This window comes from Gouania willdenowi, chromosome 11 (genome assembly GCF_900634775.1).
Source record: "Gouania willdenowi chromosome 11, fGouWil2.1, whole genome shotgun sequence".
In the NCBI taxonomy this organism is placed as follows: domain Eukaryota; kingdom Metazoa; phylum Chordata; class Actinopteri; order Blenniiformes; family Gobiesocidae; genus Gouania; species Gouania willdenowi.
In genome coordinates, this window is record NC_041054.1 from 15,681,642 (window position 1) to 15,705,510 (window position 23,869).

The 23,869-nt window shown below is 36.2% G+C and overlaps 2 protein-coding genes across 2 annotated transcripts in view; one reads left to right on the forward strand and one right to left on the reverse strand.

Moving 5' to 3' along the window:
• Positions 1-2,163, forward strand: part of rftn1a (raftlin, lipid raft linker 1a) — a 41,162-nt gene extending 38,999 nt beyond the window's left edge. The window contains exons 9-10 of the mRNA XM_028462016.1: positions 90-165; positions 468-2,163. Of these exons, the coding sequence (XP_028317817.1) occupies positions 90-165; positions 468-869 (478 nt within the window). The 3' untranslated portion in view covers positions 870-2,163. The remainder of the gene's footprint in view (positions 1-89; positions 166-467) is intronic.
• Positions 2,164-6,435: 4,272 nt separating this feature from the next.
• Positions 6,436-22,868, reverse strand: oxnad1 (oxidoreductase NAD-binding domain containing 1). The gene is made up of 8 exons (XM_028461706.1): positions 22,732-22,868; positions 21,989-22,104; positions 21,320-21,386; positions 21,098-21,201; positions 18,410-18,551; positions 9,546-9,791; positions 8,557-8,665; positions 6,436-8,340 (listed from the first exon to the last, which is right to left on the reverse strand). The coding sequence occupies exons 1-8, from the start codon at positions 22,735-22,737 to the stop codon at positions 8,183-8,185; spliced, it is 948 nt and encodes a 315-aa protein (XP_028317507.1). The 5' UTR covers positions 22,738-22,868; the 3' UTR covers positions 6,436-8,182.
• Positions 22,869-23,869: the final 1,001 nt, after the last annotated feature.

Consider the following 23,869-nt stretch of genomic DNA (forward strand, 5'->3'; position numbering starts at 1 on the left):
GTTGCATGTGGCAATATGCAAGCTCGACATATTTCACTGTAGTAAAAGTGCAGCTCTTCCTCTCTCTCTTTCTCTCTCTCTTTATGCAGCGATGGGAGTTTGTCGACAAAGCAAATTCTTTTCTTACAAAGACCCGTTTTGCAGCGCAAAAGAAAAGATTTTAAGGTTAGTCTTCTTTTTGCTTTCAAACAAACCTGTCACTTGCCTGTGTTCTGCCTTCGGGGCACCGGATTTAAGTCATAGAATGTGCCATTGAAAGGCATTGTTTCTAAATATGGGATGTACAGGGAATATAAAACCTAGCATGTGTCTAATTTTAGGCAAATGACAGGACTACGACTGTACAGGAAAACGGTGTGAATGAAAGAAGCTTTGTTGTGGTTTGTCAGGTGTCTGGAGAGACGGAAAGAATAAAAGACGTTGACGCAAAGAGCCAAACAGTCTCAAACGCATCTCCTTGATTTCAGAGGCTGAACCTCAGGGGTCGCAGCAAGACGAAGAAAAGTTCTGCGGGGGAAACGCTGGAGGAAAGCGAGAACAGATTGCCTTTGATGGAGACGGAGATGGACAGGTTGGGGGGGAACACTACGGAGGACGAGGAGGCAGAGGTGAGGGACAGTAGTGGGTGGAGCCTTCAGAGAGATGCAGAGCATGTGCCACATCATCAAAGGAGCTTCTCGCTCTGGGTGGAGGGCAGAGGAGCAGGAGAAGAAGAAGAAGAAGAAACCAACATTGACATCATCCCTCTGTCCAAGCAGGAGAAGTCAGTGCGATGGACTGATTTCTGTAAAATGAGTGATGGAGGGGTGAAGAACGAGGTGAGGATGGAGGAGCGGATCAAACAGCAGTTGTTTTCTGGAGTCTGTTGACATTTTCAACAACAAAAAAAACTGGTTAGTCTTTGCACTGTATTGTTGGCGATGGTCTTTAGTTCCACTGCAGATGTAGTTATCCATACACCGTGTTCTGTTTACAGTCAGTGTGCTTTAGTAAAGGAGAACCACATGTTTTTATTTCAAACATATCACCTGATGCTACTTTCCCACGCTACAGATCAAATGTTCATCCCACACTGTATTTCACTACTGCATTTCATTCTGTTAAGACAATAATGTAATTTGAGTTAAAATGGGTTAAACGTCATATAGTTTTACTATATGTTACAAACTGACAGTTCTAGTTTTGCTTTTTATCTTTTCAAACTATGACAGGGGTGTCAAACTCATTTTAGTTCAGGGGCAAAATACGGGGGCCACAGATTTTAAGCAGGAAACTGACTAATTTGTAACATTATTGTGCCCTAGTGTACACTTCTACGCATACATAAAATACAAAATATGTAATAAACCAACAATGTCCAAGCAATAAATGACAGATATCAGTCCCAACAGGATCTTCACTTTAAATTTCCTAGATTTTGTGACCAATTTCTATTTGATTAAGGGAATATTTTGAGGAAAATTGAAGGATTTTGTAAGAATTTTGAGTTTTTTTCAACAGTTAAACAGTAACAATGACTGCATCATAAGCACCAGGAGTGTTGAGTTTTTCATTTACATGATTCATGTTTGTTCTGTTATTTTAACTTTCTCCTGGGGGCTGAATTAGATGCTCCAAAGTGCCGGATTTGGCCCCCGGGCCATGAGTTTGACACATTTGAACTATGACGTTACTGTTGAAAGTAAAACACAGACATTACCAATCCTAAATTGATATACACAACAAATGAACCTATCATAATTATCTTTTCTAATTATATTAATTAATAACAATAATACTTTAGTTTTTTTTTTTTATAGCACTTTTCAAAACACTTTACAAATCCAAAATGGAATAAAACTAATCAGAAAATAATAATATACAGATATATATATATATAAAAAAAAAATACATTTCATTAAATTTCAACATAAATGATCCCATTATTACATAAGATTACATTTCAAAGTCAGGTTAATAACATTAATAGATTTTAATGGCTCTGGTGCATAAACAGTGAATAGATTTCTTTGGTTTCCTGTACAAAGGTTTTACGTAACAGGCCGTGAATGAGTGCTGGTGATTGATGTATTTGTTAATTAATTAAAAAAATTAACTAATTAATTTAATTAAAAAAAAAAAAAAAATGAAGATTAAATCATTTAGATCAGTAGTCCCCAACATGGGGTCCGCGGGCATCAAGTAGCACACATGGACCATGTGAGGGGCCTTCAGACCTGTTCTAACAGGAGCACTCGTCACCAGTGAGATCAATCTACTATCTAATAATAGGAAATAATTTTATGAGGATAAAGTCATAATATTTCGTGATTAAAGTTGCAATATTTCGAGATTAAAGTCATTATTTCTAGATTAAAGTCGCAATATTTCGAGATTAAAATCGTAATATTTCGAGACTAAATTCACAATATTTCGAGATTAAAATCACAATATTTCGAGATTAAAATTGTAGTATTTCGAGATTAAAGTCACAATATTTCGAGATTAAAGTCGCAATATTTCTAGATTAAAGTCGCAATATTTCGAGATTAAAGTTGTAATATTTCGAGATTAAAGTCGTAATATTTCGAGATTAATGTTGCAATATTTCGAAATTAAAGTCGCAATATTTCAAGATTAAAGTCGTAATTTTTCAAGATTAAAATCGCATTATTTTGAGATTAAAGTTGTAATATTTCGAGATTAAAGTCATAATATTTCGAGATTAATGTTGCAATATTTCGAAATTAAAGTCGCAATATTTCAAGATTAAAGTCGTAATATTTTGAGATTAAAGTCGCAATATTTCGAGATTAAAGTTGTAATATTTCGAGATTAAAGTCATAATATTTTGAGATTGAAGTCGTGATATTTACAAGAATGAAATTGTGATATTCGAGAACAAAGTTGTAATATTTTGAGAATAAAGTCGTAATTTTATTAGAATAAAATTGAAAAACAAACAGGATCTTGTCTGTCACTCGTGCGTTATGGAGAATGTGGAACATTTAGTGAGATTATATTTCTCTTTAGGTTTCACACACGTTGAAATATTCAGACTTTATGTTTATTTCTATTACCTAAAAATAAACATTATAAAACCCCACATTTCTAATGCTTTCATTTGTTAATTTTCCATTCTCTCTCTCTCTCTCTCTCTCTAGTACCCCCTGTAGTGCCATTGCGAACCCTTAGGGGTACACGTACCCCCATTTGAGAAACACTGTCCTAGTGGAGTGACACACTGCAGAATATTTCTGTGAAAATAAACGTTTAAAGATGGTTAATAATACAAAATGTTGTCAAATGTGTTCAGGTGTCGCAGATATAGGATTTTATTTAAAATGCTGCAGATTTGGTGTTTGGATTGTGATAGAACAAAATAATGATATTGACTTTCATGTTTTACACTTGAACATTTTTAAGTTTCTTACCCTCTAATTAAAATGATGCTCTTCATATGATTCAGTATTTCTGGAGTAGATCATAGTTTCAGAACAGTTGGTGACCCCTGATTTAATTTGATCACCATAAAATAATAATAATCATTGTCTACTTTCAACAATCTGACTGACCAAATATGACTGCTGATCATCTGTTCCCTTTGAGATGTCAGGTTGAGCCTTTTAATGTTATTCTGTGTATTTTAGATCATCATTTTGAATGTTTTACTTCTCATTAAACCTGATTAGTTGAAAAACTAATTGTGGTAAATTGTAAGAAGAAATAAATCCTATTAATGAGAATCTGTTAATGACCTGAAATACATTTAATTCAACACTAAATAAGTAATAACACCTTGTATCATGTGCAAGTCTGACAAAAACTAGGACTGGTCAATTACATGTTTCAATTACAATTACAACTCAGTTATGATTACGGTGAAGACCACTTTGTCCAATTGCAAAAGAATTACCATTATTATTTATCCCCTGAAAGTCGATTACAATTACGTTCTCAATTACTATTTACATTATATTATTATGTTATATTACATTTTAAGGGTCACATGATAGCCTTATCTCAGACAAAAATTCCAGTGTTTACATTTTTTTTTTTTGCCTCATCCCAGAAAAAAAATCTGAATTTTTTTTCCCATTTTTATGTCTTACCTGCACATTTTTAAAAAAAAAAATTAATTTATTTTACATTTTTGTTATTTTTCATGCCTTAGTGGATTTTTCTCCACTTTCTATGTCTTGGCACAGACAGTTTTCATAGAATTTCCATTACAATTACAATTACAAAGTCCATTATTATCTGAACTCAATTACAAGTTGAGATTTTTTTTTCAAATACATTTACAATTATAATTACGTCATAATTGTAATGAGTTATCAATTAGGTGATGACTATTCTAATTGATCCAAACCCTGGTTGTAAAAGGTTGGATATTTACTATTTTATGTCAGATGATCCTCCAACAGTGAAAGACTTCCTTCTTCTTCACTAAGCAACGCTGCATGGGCGTGTTCTACTGTATCCTATTAAACATCTGAACCACTAACCTGCAAAACATGACTCACACTTACAATATAAGTTGTTTTTTTTAAATCCATTTTAAGAAGAATCAGCACTCGCATATGTCCAGATTTATTGTGGAGGGATGCTCACTAAGAGGCATTACAAACACAAAAGTGCCACATGTTGAATATATACACATTAACATTTAAAAACAACTTTAATGTAGTGCTGGGTGATATCAACCTAAACTCATATCCTGATATTTTTTTCTCAAAATGATGACATATGATATAAATGTTCATATTTTTAACTCAACTTTTGGCTTTTTCTCCTATAAGGGACAGCACGTGTGAGTGAGTTCTCTGTTACAGGCTTTTTTTTAGGGGAAAGTCTGGGTTATGATGCACTCATTAATCCATCTAGCGACTCCTGAAATGAGTATTTTTTATTAAAAAAAAAAAAGCTATAAAATAAAAATATATCACTATAAGCGGTATCATAATGTTCTTTATCGCCAAGATAGAAACCTCAATATATCTTAAATCTCAATATATCGCCCAGCTCCACTTTAATGACTACTAGTAGCCAATTTCTCCTGAGTTAAAGTGAATGTCCATGTTATACTGTACGTGTGCACGTAGCCGTGCACCTTAGTCATTCCTTGATTAATTAATCACTGAAGTGGAACGTCTGGCTATAAAAAGCCTGGTGAAAAATTAAAGATTGTCAGAAGCGAAGATGCTACAAGCATCTGCTGACATCATGTGTTCGTTAGACACGTGTGATCCAGAACACACATTTTTTACACTGTTTTTGATTGAAAAGTCCATTCTGGAATTGTATATATATTATTTCACTGATATTGTTATGGATGAAATTATGGAAATACTTGTTGCATTTTTAATGTCTCAGCATTATTTCATCATTTTTTTTTTTTACCGCATACAACACAAAGATAATTATAGAATAATTTCTGACAGGTTACCATAGACAAATCTTACACATTATAATACAGTAAGTGTGCGTGTGTGGTATAATAATTATAATAATGGTATTGTGCTATTAGAGGGTGAGGAGGGGGAAACAATAACAAGTTATTAATAAATACATTTGTGGGGGAAAGGAATGATATATAATTATACATAGATATATACACATATACAAAATAAATCTAAAACAGAGAATAGAAGAAAAACATTAAAATAAATAAATAATAAATAAATCAACAATGCAAATTTTAATTATTTTTAATATTTTTTTTTACTTTTGATAAGTTTCAGCATCATTCATAGATTTCGGGCTAGAAAATGAACGACTTATCATTCATGCATTCGTTGAAAAGAAATATAACAGCATTATTCTACTCAAAACATTTGATGAGAATTTTATTAATATAAAAATATTTTGGGTGCAAATTAATTAATAGTTTTCTTCCACTTCAGCTTTAAATCTTACTAATTCCATCTTCTCAACACAAGAAACAACAACATAGAGCTGGGCGATATATCGAGATTCAAGATATATTGAGTTTTCTATTATTACAATATCGCCTGTATCGATATATATATATTATTGTGTGTATTAAAATACTTGTTTTAGAGGGCGCTGCTTTTGGTACTTCTCAGAACAGCATGAAAAACATACAATACAGAACTCACTCATACATGCTGTCCCTTATTGAAGAAAAAGACTAAAGTGTTTGGTAATAAATGAGCCTGTGTGGTATTTTAGAGTTGTCTTTCTGGTCAGACTTTATTTGAATTAAAATGATCTACATTTGTATCGTATATCGACATTTTGAGAAAAAATGTAGAGATATGAATTTTTGGTCCTTATTGCCCAGCCCTACAACAACAAAACCTTTCACATTTGGTACAACGGTATTAAAATAGAAATACATTTTTATTTGCTCGATCATTTGTGTTGTGATTAAGTGTAACATGTAGACCTTCCTAATGTTAACCAAGGTCAATAAAGCAGTTTCAAACCAGGTTGATTGAATATTTTTATTTGTGTTATTTGTCATTGAAGTTCACATCACCATCATAAACGCTTCCTCACGTGAGGTAGAAATGTAGAAACGACCCAAAAATGACTCTCGACAGCACGACCCCCGCAGAGAGACGACAAAATGAAGCCGGCTACCGTCTCTGAGGGAAGTTCAGTGATCTGAGCCAATCAGAGACCACCTGGAGTTTCCATTACAGAGCACCGTGGGATACTGGCTCCAACCCGGGACAGGAAGCACTTTATAGCTACTGTATGTGGGCGTGTGTAACTGAAGGGGAGATTGTATACATGACAGGCTGGATGTACGTGTGTAACCGAGTTAAAAAATGGGAATGTTTGCCAATGTGTGGGAGATTGGAAGTGTTGACTCTAAAAATATGCAAACTGGTGTAAAGCTTGTAAAAAGATGTAATAACCCAACCCACTCCATCGTTGGCTCAGCAGCCAGAGACTTTCAAAGTTCTCTGAGTATAAATACACACACAGTATAGCACCTATGGCAACAAGCGCTAATCAGATTAACAAGCACTTATTATTATTATTATTATATATATATATATATGTGCTGAATGCAAATATGTGTTAAATAAAAAAAAAATTCACTAGTCAAAGATGATCAGATTGTTCTTTTAAATTAATTGTTCAGATCAGATTTGTGCATAGATAAAAACTTGCAAACGTTGTGGGAAATAATGTCAATCAAAACGAGCAGTAATTGAATTAAAAGCGATGCAGCATCTGCATCGGTTTCATCCCCGCAGCGTGTGCTGAGGTGTCTGATGTGTATAATTAATAAAAGGAAATAAACTCCCTCCCCATTTATTTTATACAGGAGTGGGTGGTCTCAGCAGTCTGTCTGACTTCATGGAATAGATTCATTCATTTACTCCAGCACTCCTCAATAATCCTCTCCACCACGGTGCACATTTTAGGACGTCCTCGGGTTCCGACACCTGACTCAGCAAAACCTCCGTCAAATCCAACGGCGTCACATGTCAAACCGAGTGCCGTCAAATTACACGGCGTCGCTCATGGAAACAAGCGTCGTCAAATGAATCGGCCTCAGGCTTCAAAATAAAAGTTCTCCTACTTTGGTTCCTGAAACACAACGTGGCGTTTTATTTTGAAGGAACTGAAAGTACACATGACAAAGTCAGTTGAAAAGCTGTTCTTTCCTTTTGTTTTTAAAAGTCAAGATATATCAACACATTGTTTGATTAATAAATACATAGTGAAATGAAACGTTGATATATCTTAACCTTTAAAATTAATGAATAAAATAACTTTCAACTTCACAGCACATATTGATGACGTTGTGTGTATTCCCATATGTGTATTTTGAAAGCTGTTATTTAATTATACCATTTTTAAAGGTGAAGATATATCAACTATTCATTTAATTATGTATTTATTAATCTGAGATTTTTAAACTTTTAAAAAATACAATGAAAGAAGAGCTTTTCAACTTACTTTGTCAGGTGTACTTTCAGTTCCTTCAAAATAAAACGCCATGTCGGGTTTTAAGGCGTAGGCCGTTGAGTGACGACTTTTATTTTGAAGCCTGAGGCCGTTTCATTTTACGGCGCTTGGTTTGACATGTGAGGCTGTTAGATTTGACGGAGGTTCTGCTGAGTCATGAGTCCTTTTGGTCTGATAAATGACAGATACCAGATACCTCACTCTGACACCTCAGGATGTCCGAACATGTCCACCACGCTCTGCTAAAGTCCTACCACCACTTCTCAAAGATGATCTTGTCCTGTGGAAGGCCGAGCTCATTCAGACTTTTAGAAATGGCTTCAATCATGGGTGGGGGTCCGCACAAGTAACACAAAGTCCTCTGTGGGTCCACGTGAGCCCGTAGCTCCTCCTCTGTGATTCTCCCCCCTAAAGAGACACAAGGTGATCAAATCAATTAAAGACTCCACCCTGCAGCTTGGATAACCTTTATGTTCACCTACACACACACGAACACCCAAACACACACAAACACACACGTTCTGTGATGACATGGATACATCACGAGTTAACGCACAGCAAGAGCCGAGACACGCTTTCAATCATTCACTGCTGAACAACAGGACGTGTGAACGCGTTATTTACGGTTGACAAATGGCTGCAGGTGTGGGTCCACATCTGCATTCTGCTGCGTAACGTGGAAGTCACAGGAAAGCTTGTCTGGAAACCTGGAGCACGCTTTGATAATGGAGCCCTGACGACACAGAAAGGATGATTAGATTCAGATGTAACGCAGTGGTTCTCAACCTTTTTAGCCCATGACCCCCAAAATAAAAGGGTTTAGAGACCGGGGACCCCCACTGTACCTGAAAGTGTCATCCATTAAGTCAGCAAAATGAATCTGTGATAACCACATTTATTTATTCATCTGAATAATATCCACTGTTATCCAGGAAGTGTATTATTATTTGGACTATAGTATATAGTCATCTTAATAATGTAAATCCTTGTTTTAATCAGAAATAAAATGGGTTAAAAGATGGTGGGAAAGGTGGTCAAATGGGATTTTAAAAACCACAGAAATTGGTTAAATGTTGCAAATTAGAGTGGGCAAAAATGGAAGTGGTAAAAAGGGTTCAAAGTGTCAATATTGGCTTAAAAGTGGAAGAAATTAGAAGAAACAATTGGTTTAAAATGGCAAATACTGGGCATGAAAAATCGTGAACGTGGTTAAATTGGAAAAATAAGCATGAATTATGGTGAAAAGAGGTTATACAGTAAGTGACAATAATAAGTCAACATACGCAACATTCGGTGGGAAAAGTGGTGGAAAGGATTTACAAGCGCTGAAAAAGTCTTGGAAGTGGAAAAAAAATGCAGAAAAAGCATTGAAATTTGATGAAGTGGTAGAAATGTGATGAAAATAGGTTAAAATATGGCAAGTTTGGTGTAGTTGCAGAAAAACGGTACAAATAAGCAAAAATATTCTCTTTCCTAAAGGCATCTGGCGACCCCTTCCCAGTGTCTCGTGACCTCAAATGGGGTCCCGACCCCAAGGTTGAGAACCCCTGATGTAACGCATGATACTTCAGTACGGAGAAGTTTAGAAAAAACAATGGAAAACAAGGAGAAACCTTGAAGAGCAGCTCCTGAGTGTTCTTGGCGCTGTAGCAAAGGTGGGCGGAGCCTATGTTGTAGTCCCCTTTGCTGGAGGCGTGGTTTAGATGCAGCAGATCAGCAGTGTGCAGCAGAATGGAGTACAAAGGGTTAATTCCGACGCCCCCGGCAACCAGCAGCAGATCCACGGAGGGGTCAGAGGGCGACGGGTCGAAGAAGAAGTCCCCACCAACCCGCATGGCCACACTGGAGCCTACTGCACACTGACAGGTAGAGGGGGAGGGGCATAACTCCATTAGACGTGCTTCACCTTGGACATCAAAGCATCGATCCCTGGACAATACAAAAGCTTTTCACATTTTCCTTTTAGGAGACCTTAAAGCAGTTCAAACTGTGAATACGCACACACACACGCACGCACACACGCACGCACACCAAACCTGTGCTTCTGTACAAATGAATCTAATTCCAGCAGTAGCAGAGGTCCTTTGAAATCACAGGAGTGGTAAATACACCTTCATCTGCTTTTGTACGTGTCTGCAGTACAATAATGCATGCACTCATAATGTGCAGTGATGGGCCCTTTGCTGTTTCTGCAGCTAACTATCAAAGAAGAAAAATCATCAAATAATCCCAGAGCTGGGAGGAAAAAAAGTCTCTGAACACTGAAAAACATTGCACACACTCACTCACTGGGATGTCTTTTACCCATTTACACATTGAGCAGCAGCTCAAAGCTGCTTATTAAGGCTCATCAAACAACACAGCTACAAATACAGACATGAGCAATAGATAGTCAGGCAGCTGGGACAATGTAGCTACCTCAGAGAAAAAAGAATAAACAAGTCTTTAATATAGGGTAGAATTCATGTATACAGTCAGAACTGAGTAAATGTTTAGCCCGACAATAACATCTGATGCAGACATAGGCAGACATTTAGCCCTCGGTCTAACCTTGCGCGTCCCCCAAAACAAATTTCCCAAAAAATTGTATTTCAAGAAGTTGGAAGGAATATAAAGACAAACAAAATACACAAAATAACTCCCAAAACACACAAATCGACAGCAAATTGCACATAGCAAACAAAAAAATTCTAAACATTACAGAATAGCTCCAAAGACACACAACATTACAGGAAAATACAGAAAACAAGAAAAATACAGAAGGTGACCCCCAAAATGGCACATACTGACAACGTGAATGCAGGAAATGACAAATTTTTTTTTACAAAAACACATATTGACAAAAAACTGAAAACCACAGACAAAGACATTAATTAATGACCCGTATTAATGCTCAGATCAAACATTATTTTAATGCTGACAAATGTTGATAATGTGGCCCTTGGATCAGATACAATCACATGTTTGTGGCCCCCTGATCTACTGTTTCAAACCTCCATGTCTTTATACACATGATGGAGTCACATCAGCATGGAGATGTCTGAGTGGTTTCAATGCTCTGAAGTGAAATAAAAAATAAACCCGGTAATGTCTGAATAACCATGTCCTATTTCCAACAGGAAGTTTGGTTTGAAAACATTTTTCTTCCAGTAGAGACACGGCAGGGCAAGGTTGAGGAACGTAAGAGCACTTTGCTCTGACGTCCGACTTAACCAGGTCAGAGCCCAACGTTTGAAGGAATCACTTTAGAGTACGGCTGTGCATTATAAATAGCGTATAGAAATGCATGTTTTATGGCAGATCATGTGATCGGATTCCTTTTTAAATTAAATCAAACGCTGTTATTTACATACAACTACAACAGTAATGCAGCTCAAATTAGACAGACTTCTTTTTTTAATCATCAGATAGAGACAGAGTCATATTTATTCTTATATCACGAGGAATACGGGAAACAAACTAGAGCTGTCCTCTTTGTCTGCAAAACAAACAAGAAATCATGTTAAGAGTGAAGTAAAAACACTTCTATGGGACTCCAAAAGCCACAATGCAATGCGTGAAACCTTTAGTATTTACAGTGGAGGTGAAAAACAAACTTTCGAGCAGTAATTTGAACCTTTTTCATCTTCTTTGGAGCAAATGATCTTTGAGTTATTGATCTGTGAGGCCTACATAATGTCTTTATCTGCAGCTTTAACTGAAAGCAGAGATTTTGTGCACCGCGACCATTGTTTCAATCTAAAAACCAACAATACTAAAACCTTTGTTGATTAATTATTGATGCATTTCTAATGCTCCCATAGGGACATTGGTTTATGACCCTGGTGTACATCAATAAAAAGCATCAAAGAAATGAATTGCATTGACCCCTAAATTGTTTGAGCAATTTCGGAGGCTGACACATTGATGATAGTTTCCTGACATGTCAGTGATAGTCTTTCAATACATGATCACACTGCTTAATTATTTTTGGCTCATCTTGCTGCTCAGGGACGAGATGATTCAGACGAGTTTTCCCACGACTCCACCGCAGAGGGTCCTGAAACCCCTGAGCTGGTACTAGTGTGTGCGTTGTCATGAATCCAACAATACAATACGATTCACATCACAATACGATGTATACTGTGTGTATCCCGATACTAAACAATGTGATATACATCACAATATCAATAATTTCACATACAAAATGGGATGAAATACAATATATTTCATTGTACTTTTTAACCAACAAGAACAAGAACTAGTAAATGGAAACTAATTTTAAATCAAGTACCATTATCAAAAACAAGTGGTATATTTATCAAACTGTCAAAAAAAGTTTACCTTTTGCCTCTACAACAGATTCTTATTCTGTTAAGTTCTTAAATTATTTTTGAAAAAGTAACCACAGATATAAAAGTTTAAGTTCCAAGCCAAAATGCATTGAATAGTGAGCTAGCTTAACGAGGTCTGATGTGGGTCACTGACACCTGGGGGTATGTTATGAAGCTAGATTAACCTCTTATCGTGCTAACTTCCAGGATTTAATCAGTGTGTGCTGAACTACGAAGCTCGCTAATGTCTTACGGAGCCAAATCACCATGGAAACTTATGCTGAACGGCTAGCCTGCTGCGAGCAGGTTTTGCTCTGGCTAGGATGTTAGCGAGTTCTAAAGTCCCGCCTCCTGACCAATCAGTCCTCACCAATAAAAGGTGACGTGTGAACATGACAGCTGTCAGATCAGATCCACACAGCATCAATCATTTCATTTACTGATGACATCCTTTAGGAAAGATATAGATTTATATTTGATGGACTGATCTACAATCAGCTGATGAAGCCTGTGTCTCAATCGTGTGAGCGGACGGGTGAAGTCATAGGTCAATTCAATTAATTCATTAATATATGACTTCACTCGTTCGTGCATACGAGACACAGGCTTCATCACCTGACTCTGTGAACGCGTAAAAGCATCACATTATTAATGATATTAATCCACTGAATAGGAAATCCCATTCAATGGATTAATATGATGAATATGATGAATAATATCCTGTAACAACAGTGTTGTTTTTGGTCTGAATTATGGATTTGAATTATTCATTTTAAACTTAACCAACACCAAACCGGTCGGGACCAGGTTATGAAGTGGATCAGATCTGAGCGAGTATAAAAGCTGAATTTGGAAATTTTTTTGGATCGATACGATAACCGTGCAGTGAAATATCGTAATACATCACCAAATTGATTTTTTCCTACACCCTTGTACTGTATGGTACCAGGTCAATGTTTTCTCCACTGGCTTTTATTTTGAAAAATAAACCTACACATTACACTAAAGGCGATTTCTAACCTTAATAGTAGTCCTGTACTTTCTCATGGTAATAATGAGACAATGTACAGAATGTATGAAACTAATGCTTTAATTCTACGGCTGTGCCAATGACAGGCATCAACAAAGATGATACTTTGTGGTCCTGCTGGAATGCATCACCACTTTTCACATTAATATTCAGCGTAAAAAAAACACGCACACAGCCAATCCAACACGTAGAGTCACTCATCATCTGACCTGGTGTGTTATGTCTGACACGTAATTCTAACACAACTGTCTGTTTTTTTTTCTCCCCAAAGTCGTCACTGCCTCAGCCCTGCACCGACACCCTCATCCTTCTCCTCACACTTTCTTTACCTCACGTCTTCAAAATTCCATCCTCTAACACAGGCTCACGAAGCAGCTTTTCTTCACTGAACCAGTTTACACAGCGACGCAGGCAAAACCTACTTCTCTACTCCAGGCTGCAAAGTTTTCAACGCAACTTTTAGAAGCTGTCAGTGACGCTGAGCGCGTCTTTGTAAAGACGTGTAATGGATTTTTTCCCCCAAAATATCCAAAGAGCGATGATCACTCAAAGTACATGACAGGCAGAGAATAGAAAGAGAGGAAATATACTTCTTCATTCATTGTATCTTATTCTTCCCAACCTGGGAAAAATATTAATAAGGTTTTTTTTTTTGCAAAAGTTCTGTGCACATGCCAAATATTTATTTATTTATGTATTTATTTAGCATAATTATGTTGCCTGCATAGACATATCACATACTTAATATGTATACATACAGTATCAGGGCTGGGCGATTCACCGAGATTCAAGATATGTTGAGTTTTCTCTTTTGGCGATATAGAAAATTACAATATCGCCTATATATATATATATATATATATATATATATATATATATATATATATATAGTAGCTTTTTTTGTATCAAAATAACTGTTTTAGGAGTCGCTGCTTTCACTACTTCTCAGAGCAGCACAAAAAAACCTAAAGTGGAACATATTGTGCAGCCATTTGTTAATAAATGTGCATTTTCTATCAGCAATTTATTTAACCTTGAATTGTCTTTCTGGTCAGACTTCATTTGAATTAAAATGATCAAGACTGATGTCATATATTGCCATTTTGAGAGAAAAATATGGATATATGAGTTTTGGACCATATAGCCCAGCCCTAGTACATATATTTAAACACATACAAGTACATGTACACAATCACAACACCACGCATGCTCAATGGGAGGGGAAGAAGTACAACCTTATTTAATGCCCCCAACCTCACAACGTGGAGTATTAGCTGTGCTTTGAGCTCCTCCCAGAGAGGAACCCTACAAACCATGCCCCCTCTGGCTGCTTTGGAACAAGGATGACATTCTTTTGGCTCTAACCAAAGGTTACATTACAGTGAAGACAGTCACGTACATCAAAATGTAAACAAAGCAGTTTGCTGCAGTGGTCCAATCATCAATCACTTCAACCTTTGTATCCTTACTTGTGAAGCTTTAGATATTTAAAGCCCTTCACCAGATTTCTACTGATCCAAACATGTGTTTATATCGCACCAAATACAATAGGTCATCTCATGATAGCACTCACCTTAAAATATACTAATATAGAGTATAAAAATAAAATATAAAGAGGAAAAACTGTCTCCTATCTACGTGTATTGTTTGTTACTTTTTTTTGTGAAATAAAAAAAAGAATTTTTATTTTACACAAGTTCACATCTTACAATATCGTTACTACCTTAATTTGCTTCCACCGGATTGAGGTCAAGACAAAAAGTACGACTACACTCCTATTTATTACATTATGTTTAGCAACAAACATGTAGAAAACTGTCTCGTTTTATCAGCTAATTATTTCAAATAAATTCTCTTTTAAGGATCCGGAGCTATTGACTCAATGTGAACTGAAGAAAGTAATGAAATTGTAACTCTAATACTAGGGATGTAACGATTAATCGTAAGGCAATCGATTCATAGGTATCACGGTTGATATCGATTTTCTGAAAATTGAATCGCAGTACTTTTTTTTAACCACAAGTGTAGGCGGCGGGCGGAGTCTGCTAATACTTTCTTTCTGGCTGCCTTCTACTCTTAAATATGTTAATAAATGATTCATTACCCCTTTAGCACCGACAGAATATCTGTAATATTACTTGAATATCTGTAAAAGTCACGTTTTTCTATTAGCTCTGTCTGCTAGCATAGCTTCTCTTCTTCACTGCAAGATATCTGCATGCCAACCGACCACTGTGTTACCAGCGCCCTCTGCTGGTCCAAACAAATATGACGTACATTTTTTTTTTTAAAAGTCCAATTGTTAAGGCACAAAGTACATTTTCAGTTGCACTTTTAAAAAGAAAAAGAACTATTATGCAGTTTTGCATTGTTTATTATAGAACCAGAATTTAAATTAATAGGCTTCATTTTCATTTGTATTATTCCTTTATTTATTTCATTCAAGATTTATTTTTAGTTAAATTGCATTGTTTTGAATAGTTTATCAAGGAATTCTTTTGACAATGAAAAATAAAAGATAAATAGTACCATATTTTCTAGTTTTTTTCCCAAAAAAAAATTTGTCTACAGTCCCATTTTGTAAAATAAATCGTGAGAGAATCGTATCGTGAACCCAGTATCGTGAATCGAATCGTATCGGGAGTTGAGTGAATCGTTACATCCCTATCTAATACCATTTATTATTTATAAAGAAAATTAAAGCTGCTGGGGATGATAACAGATTTATTTTATCTGAACACAGATAAAGACATAGTGTAGGGCTCATAGATCAATAAGTCAATAGATGTTTATTCAGAAAAACAGGAATATTTACTCACAAATGTCAAAGGCTGAACTTGCCGCTCGCGAGACACCGTCACAAACATTGTGTTTGTCAGAATCAGAATCCTTTTGTTGTCATTGTACAAAGTACAATGACATTACAAATGCCCCTCACACAACATTTAAATTCACTTGAAAGATGCAAGCAGGACAAACACAGCTATCATAGAACAAACATAAGGTATGGTAAAAGTCTGTCAGAATATAAAGTTCATCTGTAGAAAGGTTAATCAGAATAAAAGTGCATGGTATAAAATATTATTAAAAAGGACACAAATTCAAAATGAGACTGTATTTAATATTCAATGATATAAGTAGTGATGCTGGTGTCTATGGTGTGTGTCTATTGTTTAGAGAGTGGATGGCTTTAGGGAAGAAACTGTTGATGAGTCTGATGGTGTGTGATCTGATTGTCCTGTTGGGTGAACATGTGGTGACCGGGGTGAGAAGTGTCTGTGATGATGGTTCTTGCTCTCCTGTATAGGGCTGAACGATATTATTGCAATATCATAAAATGCAATTTTCTAATCACAAAGGCTGCGATTTTTTTTTTCTTGTCCTGTCTTGTTAAGTTCAGAGAGTGTTTAAGAAGTGCAGTCCACATGAAACGTGAAGTTAGTTAGATATGTTGAAGAGGTAAAGCCACAGATTTGTTTGCTTTATTGTTGTAATCTGTGCTTTAAAATGTAAATTTTAAATTTATTTAGAGTTTAAATAAATCTGTTTATTATGAAACAGATTGATTTATTGTTTGTGTTCATTGAAAAATACATGACAAGAGGCCCTTGAAAAAATAATTGCATATTAAATCGCAATATTGAGGGAAAAAAAAAAATTGCAATTGGAAATTTGGAAAAGTTTTGCATGGCGTTGTGGTATCAGGAATGCATAAAAGCAGGCATACACTGTGCAATTTTTGGCCCATTTTGAGCCAATTTTTGACTCGTGTGTCTATATTTGGGATCTTGCGAGTCTCTGCTAGATCATGTGTCGTGCATCGTGTAGTATTTAGCATGACCAGCTCCCGATCAGCAATCGTTTGGTCGTAAGGAAATCAAACATGTTTGTCGTGAGGGTATCACACCTTAAAGGTCCCATGTTGCGCTATTTTTCACCCTTTTTCATTTGTTTTAAGAAACCCAAAAACATAGTATTTAAGGTTTTTTTTTCCAAACTCGCCTGTTTCAGAGTTTTAGCCTCTGAAAAGTCACTTTTTGAGCAACTCTACACTAACAGGCTGATTTGCGGCCTACTTATGCATATTCATGAGTAGGCGTGTCTATAGACGAGACACTGATTTCCTCCTCCCCGCACGATGACGTAGGGCCAGAGGACGACCTGCCCTCTTCCCACCCACTCTGTAGCCGAGCTAATGCTGCTTTAAAAACACGAGAGAGCATGTGGGCGGGGCGTTCACCAGTACATACATAGCACTGCACAAAGGACGCTGAAATGATCACCTTCGTGGGCGTGTCTGGTTACATGTCAATCACGGCAGAGAGCTTCCTGGAGGCGCGGCTTCTCCAGCTCAGTGCCGCGTCAAAATTCGTCATCAAAGTGGGAACGCGTCATCAAATTGGAGCGAGGTGTTTGGGCTCACCCTGCAGTAAGAAAGGAGAATATCACCCTCTAACTAACAATTGAGGGAATGAATGAAAAAAACACTTTGGGCATGTGTATGAAGCCCTAATAACACTTTATGATGTTTAAAGCACAGAAAAGTCAATTTAGCTTAACATGGACCCTTTAAACTCTCACACTGCGCATGCACGCACACCATAGCACCGCTGTAAAATTGACGGCCCGTACTGCCCACGTCTGTCCAGTCAGACAGACTGTCCAGTAAAGCTTTTTTTTGCTGAGATTTGCGAGTGTATCTCCACTTCCAGGTTCTTCTTCCTCTTCTTCTGTTTTAATGGTGACACTTCAGAGTTCTTCTTCTAATTTGTACGTTGCATTTCCGGAAACAAGACCCCGACGTGTCGTGTATGGATGTACAGTGTGCGCAGTCAGATCGTGTCAGAGTGTCGGTCCGTTAAGTGTGAGAACATGAATCGTGAGCTGTGCACATACCACGATGAAAAAAAATTGCAGTGTATCCCAGCCTTTAGAGGAATGCATTTCTTTAAGAAATGTTTTTACTTCATTCTTACAGTGTTTTTTTAATTAAAATCATGGTTCAGTGTATTTGATTCTTTATCAGTAGCAATTAATTGTACTGACGGTATGTTTGGGTTAATAAAGCCACTGAATTTCAGCCAACTTCAAAACTGAATTCATGCCAATAATAAACTGATAGTATCTGACTCACCGCAGTGTGGACCCAGTGTGCTGGAGGGTGCTTTGTGTATTTAACAGCCAATTCGATGACTCCCTCCTGCTGGAGCAGACCAGGGCTGGAGCACATGGAGAAACCTCCCACCTTCTCCACACCAGGAATAAAGAAATCCACCCTGTGTACAAACACACACACACACAAAATTGGACTTCATCATTTAATCTGCCCACAAAGACACTGTGGTTAAACTACATGGTTAAAAGGCAGGGTTGAGGTCAATTACATTTTAAAATTACAATTAAGTCTTCAATTACCCACGTTCAATAACAACTCATTTACAATTACATTTAAAGTGATTATTTTTTGCCCTTAGAGTTAATCACAATTACATTCTCAATTCCTTAAGTTCAAATACAATTAATCACAATTACTGAGCTTTTCATGAATAAGCCTATAAAACATAAACTTCAGTTTGTGTTAGCTTTATGTTAGCATCTCTTATGTCTTAAAACAGCTGTAAAATACACTAAAAAATATGATCTATTGACCATTTTATTTCTCTTCTCTTGGTTACCTTGTTTGGCTTTTTTTGGTGTGGGTGTCTAAGCCTTTTGTGTCAATATATGCCTAGATTTAAATGTTCATTGTTTTAATGGTAAAAGAGAACTGACAGGTAAACTTAATAATTGTTACATATGTGTAAGCCATAGAATTGTAACATGGTTCCCCAGTTTTGCGTTTAATTACATCGTAAATGACAGTTTTTATAGAATTTCCATGATAATTACAATTACAAATCTGATCTGAACCTCATTACAATTACAACTAGAATATTTGCATTTCCTGAAGAAAATACATGTGAGGACGCTGGTGTTGGCCCAAGTCGCATTGTATTAGCTTAGCATTGGCGACCATTGGCTAGCATTAACTTAGCATTATCCTAGCATTAACCTAGCATTCACCTAGCTTTAACATTACCCTAGCATTGGCATTACCTTTCGCCTAGCATTAACATTAGCATTTATATTATCCTAGCATTAGCATTGGCTTTTGCCTAGCATTAACATTAGCTTTCGAATAGCATTAACATTAGCACTTGCTTAGCATTAGCCTAGCATCGGCATTAGCTTTCGCCTAGCATTTATATTATCCTAGCATTAGCATTGACTTTTGCCTAGCATTAGCATTAACCTAGCATTGGCATTAGCTTTTGAAAAGCATTAACATTAGCATTCGCTTAGCATTAGCCTAGCATCGGCATTAGCTTTCGCCTAGTATTAACATTGGCATTCGCTTAGCATTATCCTAGCAATAGCATTAACCTAGCAATAGCTAAATATTAGCAGTAATGTTGAAATGGGTTAAAAAGGTTGAAAAAGTGGAAATGATGCCTCCTGCATTGTCACTAATTACGTCATAATTGTAATTAGGACCAATTACACAATTACAATTGTAACTGACCCCCACCTTGGTTAAAGGTGTTAAAACTGTAGCTGTGAACTCTGAGGTCGACTACTCTTACTTTCACACAACAATACTTAGTTGAACAGCAACAATAGGCTGAACTGAGGGTCAAAGTGTGAATGAAGGTGTCATGATGACCTCTGACCTCATGGAGGTGGGAAGCCTGTTCCAGAAGCCAAGGACAACAAAACCCCAAATCATATGGAAAGTTGCCTGCTTGCTAAGTTTATTCAAAGTGTAGCATCCCAGTCTTAGCGTGCCGCACAATCACAGGTGTTGATCAAAGAGCGGAACAGAGGAGCTGCACAACAATGCCCACCAGTTGGGCTTATGTTCCAGTTCCACCAACACAAAGAGCCAGTGTTACACTGGAGAGGAGAGATGCTGCCTCCACAGCCTCAGAGGTATCATAAATGTAGATCTGCTGTGAAAAGCACACATATGTTCCAACAACCTCCTCCTTCTTCTTCCTCCGCTCCCACCTGGACACTAACAACTGACTAAACAGACATTTCCCCCCACCCTTAAAAAACACTGAAGACTTCATCATTTCCATTTATTTACATTCATTATCAATCGCAGCAGGGTAACTGGCTGCCAGTTTCATTTCTCACCACCGCCCACCAACAGTATGGGAAGCTCGGTGTACTGCATGTGCCCGATACACACAAACATTGCCAAGACTATAAAAATAAAGAAAAAAACAATAAAAAAATAAAAAAATAAAAAATCCCTGCCTTTAATTAACACAGAAAACACTGAATGTGAAAAGATGTTCGGATGATTTAAAGCAAATCTCGTGAATCATATATAAACAATTACGGTCGCTTTAATGTTACGTGATCAAATGTCCGTCATTTCACTTTTGTAACTAAGCTGGATTATCTGATGTATAACTTAACAAAAGTGGTTTTATTTCATCTAAAAAGATTAAAAAAGGAAATGACTCACAGCCTAAATGCTCAAGCAGGAGAAGCCCAAAACAATCCTGCCTCCATGTGGTGAATGTAGGTACTACATGCACATGAAACAGCAATCATTGACAAATAAACATCACAAAAATAAAAATATGAATTAAAGAATATGACAAATATGTCTCCTTACAGGAAGCATGACAAACAGAAAAACCCTGAGATGCAAAGTTGAATCTCAGGGGACAAAAACACTGCAGTTTGATCATCAAAGCCTAAAAAAGAAATCTACCAAATTAGACATGGCAAACATTTCACATTTAGAATAGTTGCAGTCCAAACTCACCACTGTCCGGCCTTAAAGATAAAGTCTGGATGAACAGCTATTCTCAGTCGCTTCACTGTTTCCGACTCGGTAATGATTCCACATACTTCTGCAGGATACAGACACTACAGGTAGAAAAACGTACAGAAAACAGCAGTGCATTAAGGATGTGTTATTATCACAGTTGATATGGGCAAAATATTGAAATCTTTAATGCCTCCAACATTAAGAACACAAGCTTACATTTTGTCTGCTGTTGTTTGCTGTCCTCTGCAGGTGATCCATTTGCCTTGTGGAGGACATGTTTCTTCTAACAGACACGAGAAAGTGTTGTCAGTAACATCCATTGCTTAGCACGAGAGCTGCGCTGTTGTAATACATTAAAAAATAATGCTGAGAAGAACTAAATCTAATGTATTTTGTCTTTAAAATAACGGTTATTTCATTTTTCTAACCCACTATTATTGCTGAATTAACAGCATTGCGCTACAAAAAAAAGGGAATATGTCCTTGTTTCATATTTCTATGTCAAGTAATTATTAAGCCATAATAAGCCACCTCTTAATTTGAAAAACCATTTTTGGATTTATTAGTTAATTTTTTAAAAACATTTTTCACAATAAGAAAATATTCACAGCAAATAGGGCCATGAGCGCTGTAGTACTTGATTGTATTTTGTTTCCATTGTACTTATATGTAAATGAGTTTGATTTTAATCCAGATTTACATGTGGTTTAGTGATTATAATAGTTCTACTGCTGACATAGCAAATATGGAGATATAAAAGTGTCATCAGATTGAAGGAATATTAAATAAGTGCCTATTGGTTAAGCTCTTTGCAGTGATACAATGATTCTAAGACAGAACAGAAGGCTGGACCAGTAGGACCAGTAGGATAGTGTTCAGGCTCACCTTGTAACCGTTGATGGTCCCAGCAGGCGACAGCAGAGCTGCAGACCGGATGATGAAGAAGGCAGGCTGAGGCTCCGGACAGCAGCGGACAGGAAACAGGGACCACTCATGCCCACCTGAAGTCATTTACACACAAACAATCAAAAGTCAGAGGACATGTCCCACTTCTCTCCTGAGCGATTCAAACCACCCTGGGTAAATACATAGTCCGTCATTATTTTATTGTAAGTTTACACATTATGAGACTTTGCTTAATAAATCTACTACTTATTCTTGAAACAGGTGACCCTAAAACATTTACCTTTAGGGCAGGGATGTAGCTACAGAATGAGACACTTCACAGATGTAACACTAAAACACTAAAATACCTAAAAATAAAATAAAATAAGCAAACAATAAATACCGTAAATACTTCCACGGGTACTAAGTACTAGTTAACCTAACCACCCCCTCACACCCTTCCTATGCTGAACAATCTAGAAACCCATTATTAGACCCCTAATTTTAACAAAACACAACAAATATGGAGATCTGTCGGGGAATAGGGATATCTACACTGCTGGTAGTTAATCCCAGCACCAGTTTCTTGTGGAAGACGATTTATTTTATTTTATTTTTAAAGGCTTTATAATGCTAGAAGTCAAGATAAACCCCCAGGTTAGCTCAGTGGCTAATGCTAATAACTCGTAATTTGACGGTTTTCTTACACACAGACGCAGCACCGACAGACTTTCCATTCTTACCGACATAAGACGACGCTGTGTGTGTGTCAGAAGAGTTTAATGGCTCTGACTCGGACTGTCATGATAACCTTGATCCTGATGTGGTTACATGACAACACTCATTTCTTCTTCGTTTAAATTTCACTCACGGTACCGGTTCTTCTTCGCGTGAGTTTATTGGAGCAGCGACTTCCTCTTTACAGGAAGCCGACCTCTAGCGACAGAAAATTATTATTACATTAAAAACAATTATTATTATTATTATTATTATTATTATTATTATTATTATTATTATTATTTACATGTGCTATATGTGTTACAACAACAATCTGAGTGTAACTTCATTGTTTTACAAAAAAAACCAGTTTAAAGTTCAAACTAGTATGAAGGTAGATTTGTTTCTTACTATAAACACAAATGTCCTACCTATTATATGGCCCAGATTAAAAATCGACATAAATTAAAAATAAATAAATTAATATAAGTGTATCAAATAAGAACAAATAAGAACCGTTCCAATTTAAAAAAAAAAAAAAAAGAGTGTTCAAATGCATATTTTTGGATGCAAAATATCTGTTTGCACTCAAATACATTATTTATTGGATTGAAATCTGTTTTTTTTGATTGAAGATTAAAAAAGAGTTATTGAAAAAAAAATATGTATATATATATATATATATATATATATATATATATATATATATATATATTTTTTTTGTTGTTGTTTTTAATAATAAAGACGCAAATTTAACGTCATACTAGTGTGAATTTACTTTTTTTTTTTAATGAAACCCTTAAGTTACGCTCACATTTGTCATTAACACATAACATTAGAAGAGTTACAGTCAAATACCTAAATAGTGTAATATTGAAAAAAACAAAAATTGAATAATGTTATAAACTGCAACCTTCTCACTACAATAATCTGTCTTTACAGGTTTCAATATGTTCATTCTGCATCACAAAATTACCTATTTGGTTATATGTAAATATGATACATTATAGCCTAGCGTCATTTTTTTTCAATTTTCTTTTGTGTTTTTCAAAACTAAAGTAGTAGATATTCTGTCACCCAGTGTCACTGAGCTTTAGTTTTACTTTTCTTTAGCCATTCGACAACATTTAGGAATACAAATTTGAAATAATTGGATGCTGCGTT

Excerpts from the sequence above, each read along its gene's own strand:
- oxnad1 (XM_028461706.1), bottom strand. Across the intron at positions 21,387-21,988 it reads GGACCATCAACGGTTACAAG|AAGAAACATGTCCTCCACAA; the intron begins GTGAGCCTGAAC and ends CGTGTCTGTTAG. Across the intron at positions 18,552-21,097 it reads ATCTTTAAGGCCGGACAGTG|GGTGGATTTCTTTATTCCTG; the intron begins GTGAGTTTGGAC and ends GTTTGTACACAG.